Source organism: Macadamia integrifolia, chromosome 6, assembly GCF_013358625.1.
Source record: "Macadamia integrifolia cultivar HAES 741 chromosome 6, SCU_Mint_v3, whole genome shotgun sequence".
Lineage (NCBI taxonomy): Eukaryota > Viridiplantae > Streptophyta > Magnoliopsida > Proteales > Proteaceae > Macadamia > Macadamia integrifolia.
Window position 1 is genome coordinate 28,139,156 of NC_056562.1, and position 13,890 is coordinate 28,153,045.

At 40.5% G+C, this 13,890-nt stretch overlaps 2 protein-coding genes and 2 pseudogenes across 2 annotated transcripts; all 4 read right to left on the reverse strand.

Moving 5' to 3' along the window:
- Positions 1-360: 360 nt before the first annotated feature.
- On the reverse strand, positions 361-1,453 carry LOC122081821 (annotated as a pseudogene).
- Positions 1,454-1,475: 22 nt separating this feature from the next.
- On the reverse strand, positions 1,476-2,452 carry LOC122081819 (angelicin synthase-like). Its single transcript, XM_042649146.1, is given in 2 exon segments — positions 1,476-1,594; positions 1,597-2,452. Coding segments are annotated over 2 exon segments (828 nt in total). The 5' UTR covers positions 2,306-2,452.
- A 3,158-nt stretch (positions 2,453-5,610) lies between these two features.
- Positions 5,611-6,650, reverse strand: LOC122082196 (annotated as a pseudogene).
- A 4,362-nt stretch (positions 6,651-11,012) lies between these two features.
- Positions 11,013-13,159, reverse strand: LOC122081342 (geraniol 8-hydroxylase-like). Its single transcript, XM_042648417.1, has 2 exons — positions 11,975-13,159; positions 11,013-11,911 (listed from the first exon to the last, which is right to left on the reverse strand). The coding sequence occupies exons 1-2, from the start codon at positions 12,920-12,922 to the stop codon at positions 11,288-11,290; spliced, it is 1,572 nt and encodes a 523-aa protein (XP_042504351.1). The 5' UTR covers positions 12,923-13,159; the 3' UTR covers positions 11,013-11,287.
- Positions 13,160-13,890: the final 731 nt, after the last annotated feature.

Genomic DNA, 13,890 nt, shown 5'->3' on the forward strand with positions numbered 1-13,890 from the left:
TTTGCACAATCTATAAACTTTTATTTTTATTATAGTCAGGAATTTAAAATTTTTTTGTTTATAGATAATTGTATTAGTCAACTATTGCAATTCTTCTCAATAGAATAAACTATTTTACAGCCTAATGCCATAGTGATTGGCAATGTTTCACAACCAGTCACCAACTGATCTCATTTGTAAAATTTCAGCCCCCCAAGTGAGCAGAGGAAGTGGTTTTAAGTTGATCCCATCCTTCAGAAAAGCATGAAGCTACTGTTCTATAGTTTCTCTAATGGCATTTTAATTAATTTCTTTCTGAAATTCTGAATTGAACATGGTGGCACTTTCATTCTTCAGCGTTAAATTTTACAGATGGATGCATGGACCTGTTGTGAACCGTTTATATCCATTTTGCATGGTGAAACTTATGGATTTTTGGTTCCATGCATGAATTCAATTAGAATGAAGACACTGTCTAACAGATCATATCATTCCCCTCCCCCATTGGAACAGTTGAACAGTTGAACAGTTGAAATCTCAATCCTACAAATATAGAGATTTATCAGGCAATCTTGGTGTGGGGATTACAAGTAGTGGCGTTGCTGCCTTTTAAGACGATCCCTAACTTTTCAGAAAGATCAACCTCTGCAATACCTTCCGGCAATCTTCCAGTCGAATGAGTGCAACAGTGACGCCAGTGCATACATCACGGCCCTCTCCGCCAGTGCCATCCCTACACATATTCTTCTTCCGGATCCGAATGGGAAGTAGTTAAAGTCATTACCACTGTAATCCCATCTATTGTTGAGAAACCTCTCAGGCTCAAACATTGAAGGGTTTTCCCAAACAGAAGGATCCCTGTGAATCGCCCACATATTTATGAAGACCCTGGCACCCTTGGGAACAGTGTAACCCCCAACAGTGCAGGATGAGGTTGGGCAGTGAGGAATCAACACTGGGAGTGCTGGATGTAGGTGGAGCACCTCTTTCATCACCGCTGCTAGGTAATGTAGTTTGGGAAGATGACTCTTCAACTATGCTCTCTCTTCCCACTGCTCTGTCCAGCTCTTCTTGGACCTTCCTCATTGTCTCTTGTTTGTTCATCATCTCAACCATGGCCCACTCCACTGTGTTTGAGGTTGTATCAGTCCCGCCCACCACCATGTCCTGCTTCATTTGTTAATTAATTAGCTGTATGAGTGATGGAAGGATATTTGTTTGCAGCTTATGTGGAAGGGGATGGATTTCATCATCTCAGTGGTCATAGTAGATACAGGTGTACAGTAAATACAGTAGAAATTAAACTTACCATAAGCAAGGCCTTGAGGTGGAGCATGGTGAAAGGCGTTTGACAATCTGCTTCATCCTTGAGCTTTAGAAGATAGTGGAGAAAATCATCCTGTCTGTTCATCTTCAGCTGATGATCGATGAAAAAGTAGAAGATCTGGTCGAACTGCAGGAACAGAGCCTTCATGTCTCTCTCCACGCCTTGCAGATCAAAGCGGCCAGACTTGGATAGAAATCTGAGACGTTGGGCTTACCCAGAAGTTCGGCTCACCCAGAAGTTCATTCATCTCGCGGATGACTTGCCGAAACTCTGCTCCTGCACTATGGGCCTCTCGCCCTTGGGGGTGTCACCCCACAACATGTTGGTGATTAGATTGAGCAGAGTCAGGAACATCTGTTCACCCACGTTGATTGGAGATCCAGAATTGCTGTATATATGGCAGATGGTCCGACGGATTTCCTGCCGGCGATGATGGTAAACTGTGTTGAGGGAGGCATTGCCGAGCATTTCGTGCGCGCACACCTTGCGCAGCAGCCGCCACTGCGGACCATACAGACTCCATGCTATGTCAATGCCGCCGTATGTGGCGACAAGTCCTGCTATTGGCGGGTCATGGTTGGCAAAGGTGGTGTCCTGATCCTTGAGGACCTCCTTAGCCAAGGATGGAGAGCTTACAACTACGCCCACCTTATTGCCGAACTGGAGCTTAAAGATGGGACCGTAGGTCCTAGCCAGTTTAGCAAAGTAGGTGTGGAGCTCTGGGTCCAGGAAGGGGAGGTTCCCTACGAGTGGCAGTGGTCGTGGCCCTAGCGGCAATGGATGGTTTTGGTTCCTTGATTTCTTGAGCAACCATGTGTACCAGAATAGGGCAAGGACGAGGAGGGTGAGGGTGACTGGTGTTTGGTTGAACTGGTCCTTCTGATTGCTTGCTTCCCACCACCACCGGATATTACAGAGGCTGCTCATGACTACTGGGAGAGGGGGAGCGGGACTGGGAGTCAAGGTCGGAGAAATCGTTTTGTCCCGGTCTGTGTTCATTAGTTTATCCCCCAATGAACACAAGTAATCGGCTGGCAGCCTGGCACTGAATCTTATAATCTTATTCTAATGCCAGCGAGTGGGAGAGGAAATTTAAAATGGAGACATCGAGATCCTCTCCAGCGGTTGGGCATCTGGCAGCTAGGAGGACCCGGGTATGCATCCGGCATCCCTGTCGGTTGCCTCTTTGGGCTGCCCTGCCGCTTGAAAGGATCCAGACGCTGCCCCTTGCATTCGGACCTCACCTTCTTGTGATTTTTGACATTTTTACCCAAAAAAATGCCCCACAGAACTGCAAATTTAGCTACCTGAGCCCATGATTTATATGGTCTTCGCATCTCATATTGATGTGGTGATGATATATAAAAAAATGGTCCAACAAAACGATTTGATTTTCGATCGGTTCAAGGTACCATGTGATCAAATCGAAACCAAATCAATAAAAGGTTCCAAAACTTGAAACTAAGACGGAACCAATTCAGTTCAGTTCGTATTCAGTTCTTGTTTCTTTCTTGGAGTTCATCACCACAAGCTACTTCTTCAAGCTTTCAAACACATCTCCTGCAACCTCGCTTCATCCCTTACGTTTTCTTGTAGCTTCTCGCTGGCTACTGAGGAAACAGTAACTGCACGGCCATTACTCTAAACCCTCTCCCCTCTTACCGTCTAAGCCCTTTGTATCTACCCTTTAACCACCTTTCTGACTCCCCGATCCCATCCCTCCACTCTACTTTGCTCTCGTCCCACTCACCCTATTTACCCCCCCCATCCCTCTCCTCACTCCTCACTCTTCTGCAATTCCCCTCCTACCCACCACCTCTAGATCTCCTTAACCTCCCCTCAACCTTGCTTCACAACCTAATTTCATTTCTCATTTTCACTGATATACCATTAGTATAGTACGTTTGTCGATTGGTCGACAATAGTTAAACCGAGCTTTATGGTCAGCATATAAGATTTGACTTTGACACGAACTAGTGATTGTTGTGCTTGACATACTAGTATCTTGCTTTATGCTAGGAAGAGGTCCACGTCAGCATAAGCACGACATATTCGCCTTTTATCTTAACTCTGTCCCTTAACCTAACCAGATGAGGGTTATAATGTTACTTAATCAAGTTGAACCATGGTCAAGTTAATCATTACAGGAGAAAATCCACCAACGAATGAAGAATCCACGTAGACCACGAAAAGGACATCCTAGCCGATCAGAAGAACAAGAGAACCACTATATAAAGGATTTGTGACAAATCAAAGGGGGTAAGACTAATAAGAGAAAGGATTTTAATAAAAGGATTCCATTCTGAGTGGAGTTCTAACTTAGGCATTAGAGCCTTCTTCACGGAGCTCCTTCTGAATCTGTTTCTAATCTTTGTTGTGTAGGATCCTCACTGAGGGAAGGATTTTGCACTAATATTCACCATTAGCCATCTATGTGTGATTGGTTAGAATGTTACTTAATCAAGTTGAGCCATGGTCAAGTTAATCAGTACAAAATTGACCAACTCAACAGCAAGTAGGAGAAAATTCACCAACGAATGAAGAATCCACGTCGACCATGAAAAGGACATCCTAGCCAATCAGAAGAACAAGAGAACCACTATATAAAGGATTTGTGACAAATCAAAGGGGGTAAGACTAATAAGAGAAAGGATTTTAATAAAAGGATTCCATTCTGAGTGGAGTTCTAACTTAGGCATTAGAGCCTTCTTCACGGAGCTCCTTCTGAATCAGTTTCTAATCTTTGCTGTGTAGGATCCTCACTGAAGGAAGGATTTTGCACTAATATTCACCATTAGCCATCTATGTGTGATTGGTTGAATCCTGACTTCATTGAGCATTATAGTTCAAAGAAAAAGAAAAAGTAGCGATTTGAAAAGAAGAGTCTCGAATAAAGCTGATTTTTATCCTTAATTTTATACTATATTTTACCTTAAAAAATTAAGTAGAAGACAATATGGCTTCAACACCAAACCAATATAGAAATCAATGGGAACACACATAATTTTCAACGTCTCATATGGGGTAATAGGCCCTCTGACGTGACTTGGCATAGAGACAATGTTACGTTTTTAAGATGATTTTTTCCTTTTTATTTATTATAATTATTTTTTTGGGTACAATTTCCTTCTTTTATTCAATACATGAAGAAGAGTCTCGAAGAATGACTTTTGAGCCCGGATTCTCTGCGCAGCTGCACCCAGTCATTGAATGCTCATTAGGCAGAGGTATATATTTTTTTTTTCTAGTTTTATATTGTATCCTGTAGTGGATCATGCCATCATGGGAATGGAACATCACCTTATCTTTATATTATTATATGTTTTCATTTTAGTTTTACATTGTATTTTTTGGTAAAATAACACCGTATCTTGTGGTTTAGGATGGGAACAGAGCATCACCTGTCTTTATTATTATAAGTTTTCGTTTTGTAGTATTATATTAATATTTTTGCAGTTAACATATCAAATGCATACCCCCCCTATTGTAGGGTCATCAAGTCAGATAGTCTTTGCCACAATACGATATTTGACGAGCATTCAACATCATTTAGAAAAGCCTTAAGCTGCGTGTGATTACTTAAAGGGGTATTTGATTTGGTAAATTAAATAGTATATGTATCAGATATGAATATTAATTTTTTTGATAGACATTCTTCTGAATTATGTTTATTTCTGAAAAATCGTTTGGTTGCCTTAAGGCTAGTACATGTTTCTTGTAGGTTGAGATATTGACTTCCGTAGAGAACGTCTTTCCGTTTTCTCCTTTTATGCTAGGTGGTAAAAAGGTTGTTCAAATCTGAGTTTAAGTGTTGAGGTAAACTCATATTTAGAACACATCCTTTGTAATATAGTCATTCATGGGAAGTAGGATGCTCACTTATGAGGGTCATCCTAGTAGAACCAAACAACTCCAAAAATTAAGAATTATCATTCTAAAGAATGTCGTCCCAAAGATTTACCGAACCAAACACCCCCTTAAGCTCCATGCTAAGATGTTTATAGTCATTGGATGTGCGCAAACACCATATTATACCATAGAGGAGTTGAATCCGTCTTATCCCCACTTCACGGAGAGCACCGAATTGAATGGAAGAAATACCATTTTCAAAACCAGAACAAACCGATTCTTACTTGAACAGTTTCATATAAACCTTTCATATGTAATCACAACGAAACAAACAGAATCACATGAATTCAATTAGAACAAAGATACAGAATGGAGGATCATCAAATTGACATGTGACCCATTCGACGAACACCATCTAACTGATCCCATCGTTCCTCCATTTGAACAATTTCATCCTACAAATAAAGAGTTGTATCTGGCAATCTCGGTGTGGGGACTGCAAGTAGTGGGGTTGCTGCCTTTAAGATGATCCCAAACTTTTTAGAAAGATCAACCTCTGCAACACCTTCAGGCAATCTCCAGTCGAATGAGTGCAACAGACACTAGCATCACTGTCCTCTCTGCCATTGCAATCCCTGCACATATTCTTCTCCCAGACCCAAATGGAAAGTAATTAAAATCGTTACCATTGTAATCCCATCTATCGTTGAGAAACCTCTCTGGTTCAAACATTGAAGGGTTCTCCCAAAGAGAAGGATCCCTGTGAATTGCCCACACGTTCACGAAGACCCTGGCACCCTTCGGAACAGAGTAACCCCCGATGGTGTAGGATGAGTTTGGGCAGTGGGGAACCAACAACAGGAGCTCTGGATGTAGGCGGAGCACCTCTTTCGTCACCGCCGCCAGGTAATGTAGTTTGGGAAGATGAGACTCTTCAACTATGTTCTCTCTTCCCACCACTCTGTCCAGCTCTTCTTGGACCTTCTTAATTGTATCTCGTTTGTTCATCATCTCTGCCATCGCCTAGTCCACTGTGTTTGAGGCCGTGTCAGTCCCACCCACCACCATGTCCTGGTTCATTTGTTCAATTAATTAGCTACAACCATTAATAAATATAACAGAAATTAAGCTTACCATAAGCAAGGCCTTGAGGTGGAGCATGGTGAAAGGGGTTTCAGAATCTGCTTCGTCCTTGAGCTTCAGAAGAAAGTGGAGAAAATCATGGCACTCCTCCCTGTCCTGTCCGTCCATCTTCAGCCGATGATCGATGACTGAATCGAAGATCTAGTCAAATCGCAAGAACATAGCCTTCATGTCTCTCTCTGCGCCCTGCAGATCAAAGCGAGCTAGACTGGGATAGAAATCCGAGACATTGGGCTTACCAAAAAGCTCAGTCAACTCATACATTACTTGCATATCAGAATATGAACTTGTTTATTCTTGGTAATGTAGTTCATGCTTTTGTTTATGAATATTTTTTTTTATTCATGGTTAAACAATCCCACTTTTAGCTGCCAGAATGAATTTGTAGACTATTGCAGTAAGATTGGGTCGAATCCACCAAAGTGGTAAAGTTCAACCTTATTATAATAGAATACAAATCAAAGGTCTTCTTTGTTTGAAAAGACAGAGAATAATGGTTGGTAGCAAGGTTGCTAATGTTCACCCAAATGTGACATTATCAAAGAAAAGTTAAAGTTAAAGCAAATAAAAAAAAAATTAGGGATTTCTCAACCTAGAAGATGTTGTCCATCCAAAGATGACAGTACTTCTCGAAAGTTAGAAGAAGTCTCACAGTAATAGCAGAAACTTGAGTGGACCAGTATGTTTCAGACCCAAAGGTCAGGAATGTAGTTCCGGTTGACACTCATGAAGTAATTGATACTTGAGCATATAATGTTTAATTTTGCTAATTGTTACATGCTTATTCTTTTACATATATGTCTGTATGTTGAATAGAATATTCTTTATTGAAATATTCAACAGGATGTCTTCTAGTTTTGGTGTACTTGATATTCCTAAGTTTACTGGGGATAATTTCAACAAATAGATGGAATACTTAGAGGTCTACATGATTCTCAAGGACCTAGACCTATGTACTAGGACCACCAAACCAGCTGAACCAACTGCAACTAGTACCCAAACTGAGAAAGGAGATTATGACAAGTGGGTCACTGCAAATAGGAAGTCCTTGGCTGTTATTAAAAGTGATTTGCCTGAGTTTATTAAGGATAGTGTTGCTAAAAAGGATACTATTTCTGAGTATTTGGCTGATATACAAGCTAAGTTTGATACCTCTAAGAAATCACAGGCTCACGATCTCATAAACATAAAAGGCTGAATAAAAATAAAAGAGTGCTTGCATTAATTGACATTAAAAACTATTACAAAAGTGATTAAAGCAAAAATAAAGAAGAACTAAAACTAAGGAGAGTGAGAGAGGGAGAGAGAAGAGAAATAATCCTTCTAGGAGAGGGGAGGAAGGGGCTTTTATAGGGCTTTGGTCTTATCTCCTTCCTTCTACAAGTCTTCTTTAAGAAAAGAAATAAAATAAAATCTTGATAAAAATCTTCATTCTCTAAGATATTGTGTGAGAAAAGAGAGAATTTGTTTCCAAAATTAACAAATTCTATTCATTCTTTGCAAAATTAACCAATATCTTGCAATCTTAACTAAATCAGAAAGGAATATCTACATATCATTTTCAAGATCTTGTGAGGTGGCAAGGAGAGAGAATAATTTTCAGGATTTTATAGGAGAGAGGATGTGGTACCAATAAGTGGGTCCCACCTTTTAGTTCAAGCTTGGACCGGTTCTTAATTCACTTTAAGCACTTTCTCTTGTAGACTTGGGAACTAAAAAAAACAAGAAAAACAGAAGTAGTACTATCCAAAGCAGGGCAAAATGTACACTTATATCCCTAAGATTTCACACATTATTGTGTTCATCAAACTCCCCCATACTTGACTTTTGCTCGTCCTCGAGCAAGACAAATAAATAAATAAACAAAAGAAAAAGCCTAAATCACTTTCGTAGGAATCACGGTTGCATTTAACACTTGCAACAAGCCTTTAAATCCCTAAGTTACCCTAGTAGAGGAGTTGTGTCTCGTAGGTATTTACAGTGAATATACATCCAAAATTCAAATTAACTTGAAAAATTACCATTTAAAGCTTCCAATAACTACAAAAACACAAACCCTCTTTCAATTAGAGCACATTAATTGAGGAACCCCTACACTTGAACTTTAATATTCCATCTAGATTTAGGAACAATCACACATCTCAAATAGGGACGACCTTTGTATCTTCTAAAGCACGACAAATTCTAAGGCAAACCATATTGTAAGGTAAAGACCATGAACTAGGGTTTTGGAGTGTTGACCAATCATAAACAACAAGGCATAATGGTATTTAAGGTAGTAAAAAGAAAAAGATGGATCAAGATACTAATAATTAATTATAATAAGACTAAATATACATGCAAACAGATCAATAATAATGATGATTAAGAAAAAGTTAGGTTAATTTCTAAGCTTGCGAATGGGCTTTATCTCCACTTGCACTTTCTATGGCCTCTAAGTTGAAGAAAAACCCTAGAGGATCTTGCCTTTTAGTGTGTAGAATACTAACACAAATACGGTCTTAAATGGAGAAACCATTGATAACTGTTGAGCATGGGTGTGGTTCTCTTGAGTACTAGCAAGATCTTAGAACATGAACGTAGTCCCTCCAAGATTTTCCGTCCTCTAGGTTTTCTATTGTCTCCCACTTGGATTTTTAGTTCAATTCTATGAGTGAAATTGTATTCTCACATAATGGTAACTTCAAGGACCATAATGACTATTTATAGTACCACCTTAGTTCTAATCTACTTCGACAATATATTGGATTAGACTTATCCCCTTGAGCGGCTTAACCACTATGGGCCCAATGGATCACCTAGATTAGTGAAACCCACAAATCCAACACTCTGTCCTTGCCATGTCTTAGATCTCCAAGGTTTATGAAGTTGCTAATGCTTTGGCGCGATGGTGGTGGCAAGTGGATAGCGAACTCTACCAGGACCAAAGAGATGATTACTTCTTAAACACAACATAGGTCACCCACGTGCTTTCTAAATTCCTATTGTCGGCCACCGCCATAACAATAGCATGGTGGTGGAGTTGGGAGGAGGTGAAATGGAATAATTCACCCCTTCCTTTGGGTTCACAAATATCTTCTTAGGTTTTAGTATTTTCAAAAATACCCTTCTAGATTCTGTTTTATTGGTTGCCAGTAACAAACCAAATTTACTGTCATCCTCTCGGATTTGGGCTAAGGATATCGATTTGGGACCGGAACCAGAAATTGTCTAAGAACTGATCGACCCATTGAAACCTGGAACAGATAGATCTTGTCTGGGTGCTAATTTTGGGAAAGATTATTGAATGAGATGGGACGGTTCTAGGGTCTAAAACCAGAAACTCAATAAAGAACCAGTTCGAACCGAAATCTTTAGGATACTTTAAGATGTATGTTTATTTTTTTTTTTTGGGGGGGGGGGGGGGGGGGGGGGTTTCCCAACATCCTTTTTTACCCACCCCACCCCACCCAACCCCCACCTTCCCCAACACCCACCACCCCTCCAGAAAAAAAAAAAAGAAGGAAAGAAAAAAAGCGTTCCAAAGTCCACACATGTAAACATTATTTATTTATTTATTGGGGAGACGTTTTGTGACCAATAATGCACTATCCGATGAGACTGAAGAAGGTGCATTATAAGACTTCATCCCTCATCTATTGGTTGTGTGCATAATGTACGATTGTACACAAAACCTTTTGCCTTATTTATTTTTCAAGAAAAAAAAAGGGATGGAGTAGACATAGGATATACCTTGGATTTAGAGAGACTTTTTTTTTTATTATTTAAAATTAACTAATAATTAATAGTTATTAGGATTTTGGACTTATTTAGTGTTTGTATGCATACTAATTCATGTTTGATTATCCGTATGCATAGGAATATATAGTCAACTATGAATATGACTTTGAACTTAATTGTTTGTATACTTTTGAGTTCTATTAAACAAATGAAATCAGATTGTCCTGTTATTAAACGGAACTAAATCCTTCAAATGATCATATTTTTTAGGTGAAATGATCATATTTGATGGTCTTTAAATGTTTTTGTATAATGAGTGATTTAAGACATATTGAAGAAACTAAATGAACCAGAAGCTAACCTAAAATTGACACCCTTAAGTTGACCCTATGTAATTGGGATATGGATGATTAGTTTTTGTGGTAGTTGTAACTTTTACCGTTTGGACAATCTGTGCACTCTACATTTATGATTGTTAGGATTTTGAATGCTGAATAAACATATATTTTTTTATAAAAAAATGCTGAATAAATAATCTTTGAATATAGTAATTTTGTTGTAAGATTGTTTAAAGAAAAAAAAAAGTTGTAAGATAATTATATTAGTCAATTATTGCAATTTCTCTCAATAGAATAAACTATTTCCAGCCTAATGCCATGGTGACTGGTAATACAATGTGGTCCACAACCTGTCATCAACGAATAAATAGGACGCCTCATTCATAAAATTTCGTATACCATATGCAAATTAAATTCAGATTTCGACTATCTATTTACATTCTTAACTCGTGTAATTTAGATTTGTAAAAACATCATTTGCTATGAAATCATTGGTGCGACGAGCATCCAATGACCAGAATGACATCAGGCACATGTTGATATCATCTCAGTCATCCGATGCTCGTCGCACCGCCACACTACTACACCCACGGCAAACAATAATCACCTCTAGACTTTCCTTCCCCTTAATGTATACAATATGCTTTTAATCCATGTCTCAAATATACCGATAGAAATCGAATTTATATTTTTGAGTATTTGTTTACATCCCTAATAAGCTTTGATCCATTCCACCTATACTATCTAGCATATCTTATCATTCCCATCCCCCATTTGAACAATTGAAAAGTTGAACAGTTCCCATCTCCAATCTCAATTTGATGGGGTCCATCAAATTGAGCCTGTGACAGTGTGACCCCATCCGATGGACACCATCTAACAGATCATATCATTCCCCTGTTTGAACAGTTGAACACTCTTCATCTCTATCCTACAAATATAGAGCTGTATCAACCAATCTTGGTGTGGGAACCGCAAGAAGTGGGGTCGCCGCCTTTAAGACGATTCCAAACTTTTCAGAAAGGTCAACCTCTGCAACACCTTCCGGCACTCTCCAGTCGAATGAGTGCAACAGAGACCCCAGTGTATACATTACCGTCCTCTCTGCCATTCCCGTCCCTGCACATATTCTTCTTCCAGACCCAAATGGGAAATAGTTAAAGTCGTTACCATTATAATCCCATCTATCATTGAGAAACCTCTCTGGTTCAAATATTGAGGGGTTCTCCCAAATAGAAGGATCCCTGTGAATAGCCCACACGTTTACGAAGACCCTAGCACCCTTCGGAACAGAGTAACCGCCGATGGTGCAAGATGAGCTTGGGCAGTGAGGAACCAACAACGGGAGCGCCGGATGTAGGCGGAGCACCTCTTTCATCACCGCCGCCAGGTAATGCAGTTTGGGAAGATGAGATTCTTCAACTATGTTATCTCGTCCCACCACTCTGTCCAACTCTTCTTGGACCTTCCTCATTGTCTCTTGTTTGTTCATCATCTCTGCCATCGCCCACTCCACTGTGTTTGAGGTCGTATCAGTCCCACCCACCACCATATCCTGGTTCATTTGTTAATTAATTAGCTATAGCCATTAACTTAATAGCGAAGACTTTAAGCTTACCATGAGCAAGGCCTTGACGTGGAGCATGGTGAGAGGGGTTTTAGAATCTGCTTCGTCCTTGAGCTTCAGAAGAAAGTAGAGAAAATCATGGCACTCTTCCCCGCCCTGTCCGTCCATCTTCAGTCGATGATCGATGACTGAATCGAAGATCTGGTCCAATCGCAGGAACAGAGCCTTCATGTCTCTCTCCACGCCTTGTATATCAAAGCGGGCCAGACTGGGATAGAAATCCGAGACATTGGGCTTACCCAAAAGCTCAGTGATCTCGCCGACGAGTCGCCGGAACTCAGCGCCTAGGCTATCTCGCTTCCCGCCTTCGACGGTGCCACCCCACAACATACTCGTGATCAGATTAAGTACGGTGAGGAACATCTGCTCACCCACGTTCACCGGACATCCAGACTTGCTGTAAATATAGCTGATAGTCTGACGGATCTCTCGACGGCGATGGCCGTAAACTGCGTCGAGGGAGGCGTTGCCGAGCATCTCGCGCACGCACACCTTGCGCAGCAGCCGCCACTGCGGTCCATACGGACTCCATGCGATGTCTATGCCGCCGTATGTGGCTACACGTGCTGCGATTGGTGGGTCACGGTTGGCGAAGGTGGTGTCTTGGTCCTTGAGGACCTCCTTAGCCAAGGATGGCGAGCTCACTATGACGCCTAGTTTGTTTCCGAGATGGAGCTTAAAGATGGGACCATAGGTCCGAGCAAGATTAGCAAAGTAGGTGTGGAGGTCAGGGTCCAGGAATGGAAGGTTCCCTAGGAGTGGCAGAGGTCGCGGGCCTGGCGGCAATGGAGGGTTTTGGTTTCTTGATTTCTTGAGCAACCATGCGAACCAGAAGATGAAAAGGACGGCGAGGGTGAGCGTGAGTAGTGTTGGGGTGAACTGGTCCTTCTGAGTGCTTGCCTTCCGCCATGACCACCAGATATCAGAGAGGCTGCCCATGATCACTGGGGGTTGAGGTCGGAGAAAATCGTTTTCTATCTGTGATTGGACGTGGGTGAAGATCAGCTCATCTCTAAGGCCACCGAGGGGAAGATTTGAACAAAAGAGAGAGAAGGCAAATCAATTACTGGACGCCATAGTCTCGTTGAGGATAAGAATGAGTCGGATAAAATCCCCAAAATCGAGTGGAAATGAAGATCCCAAACCAAGGTTCTAAAATATCATTCCAGAACGATCTGGAATCTGGATCGGACCATATCTAACAGTTATATCTCGATTTTTAGACAGGAAATGTCCAGGCACAACGTGTGCAAAATGACCGCATTGTCCCCACCCTGTGTGGATTGAAGATGCTCTCACTTTTGCTCTCATTGGCCTAAGAATCTACCATATGCCACACCAACGACAGGATTTTTTCACCAAGGAATTTATGGAAGAGGTTTCCGAAAAATGCACTGTAGCTCGTGTGGGTGTCAACGAGAATACTAGTAGAAGCATTAATAGTGGTGAAAGTTTCTATTTTCATAAAGGATGGGGTAACCATTTCTATATTTGGATGCAAGGAGCATGCTACCTTTTAAGATTATTTTTCCCTAAACTTATATATGTATATGTGGTTAAATAATAATATAAAAATATGAATAATTTAATGGACAATACGATTTACATAATTTAGAAAATGTGCCAAGCCATGCTCTAGGCTTCTAGCTAGTGCTAAATAAATGTGAAACGAGACGCGGCTAAATTTAACAAAATGTATTACCTATATTGAAATATATATTTTTGGAAATATTTGTCTTCCTAAGTGTGGTAGGTGAGGAGCGAGGAGGAACTCAACAGTTTTTTACTGAAAGATTGTCCGAAGTACCTTTCTCCCTACTCTAGGAGTCCCATGCAACCATTGAAAGTGGGATTCAGCTCCTTTTTAATTCTTAATTAATCAATTCTTGTTCAATTCTCTATATGCA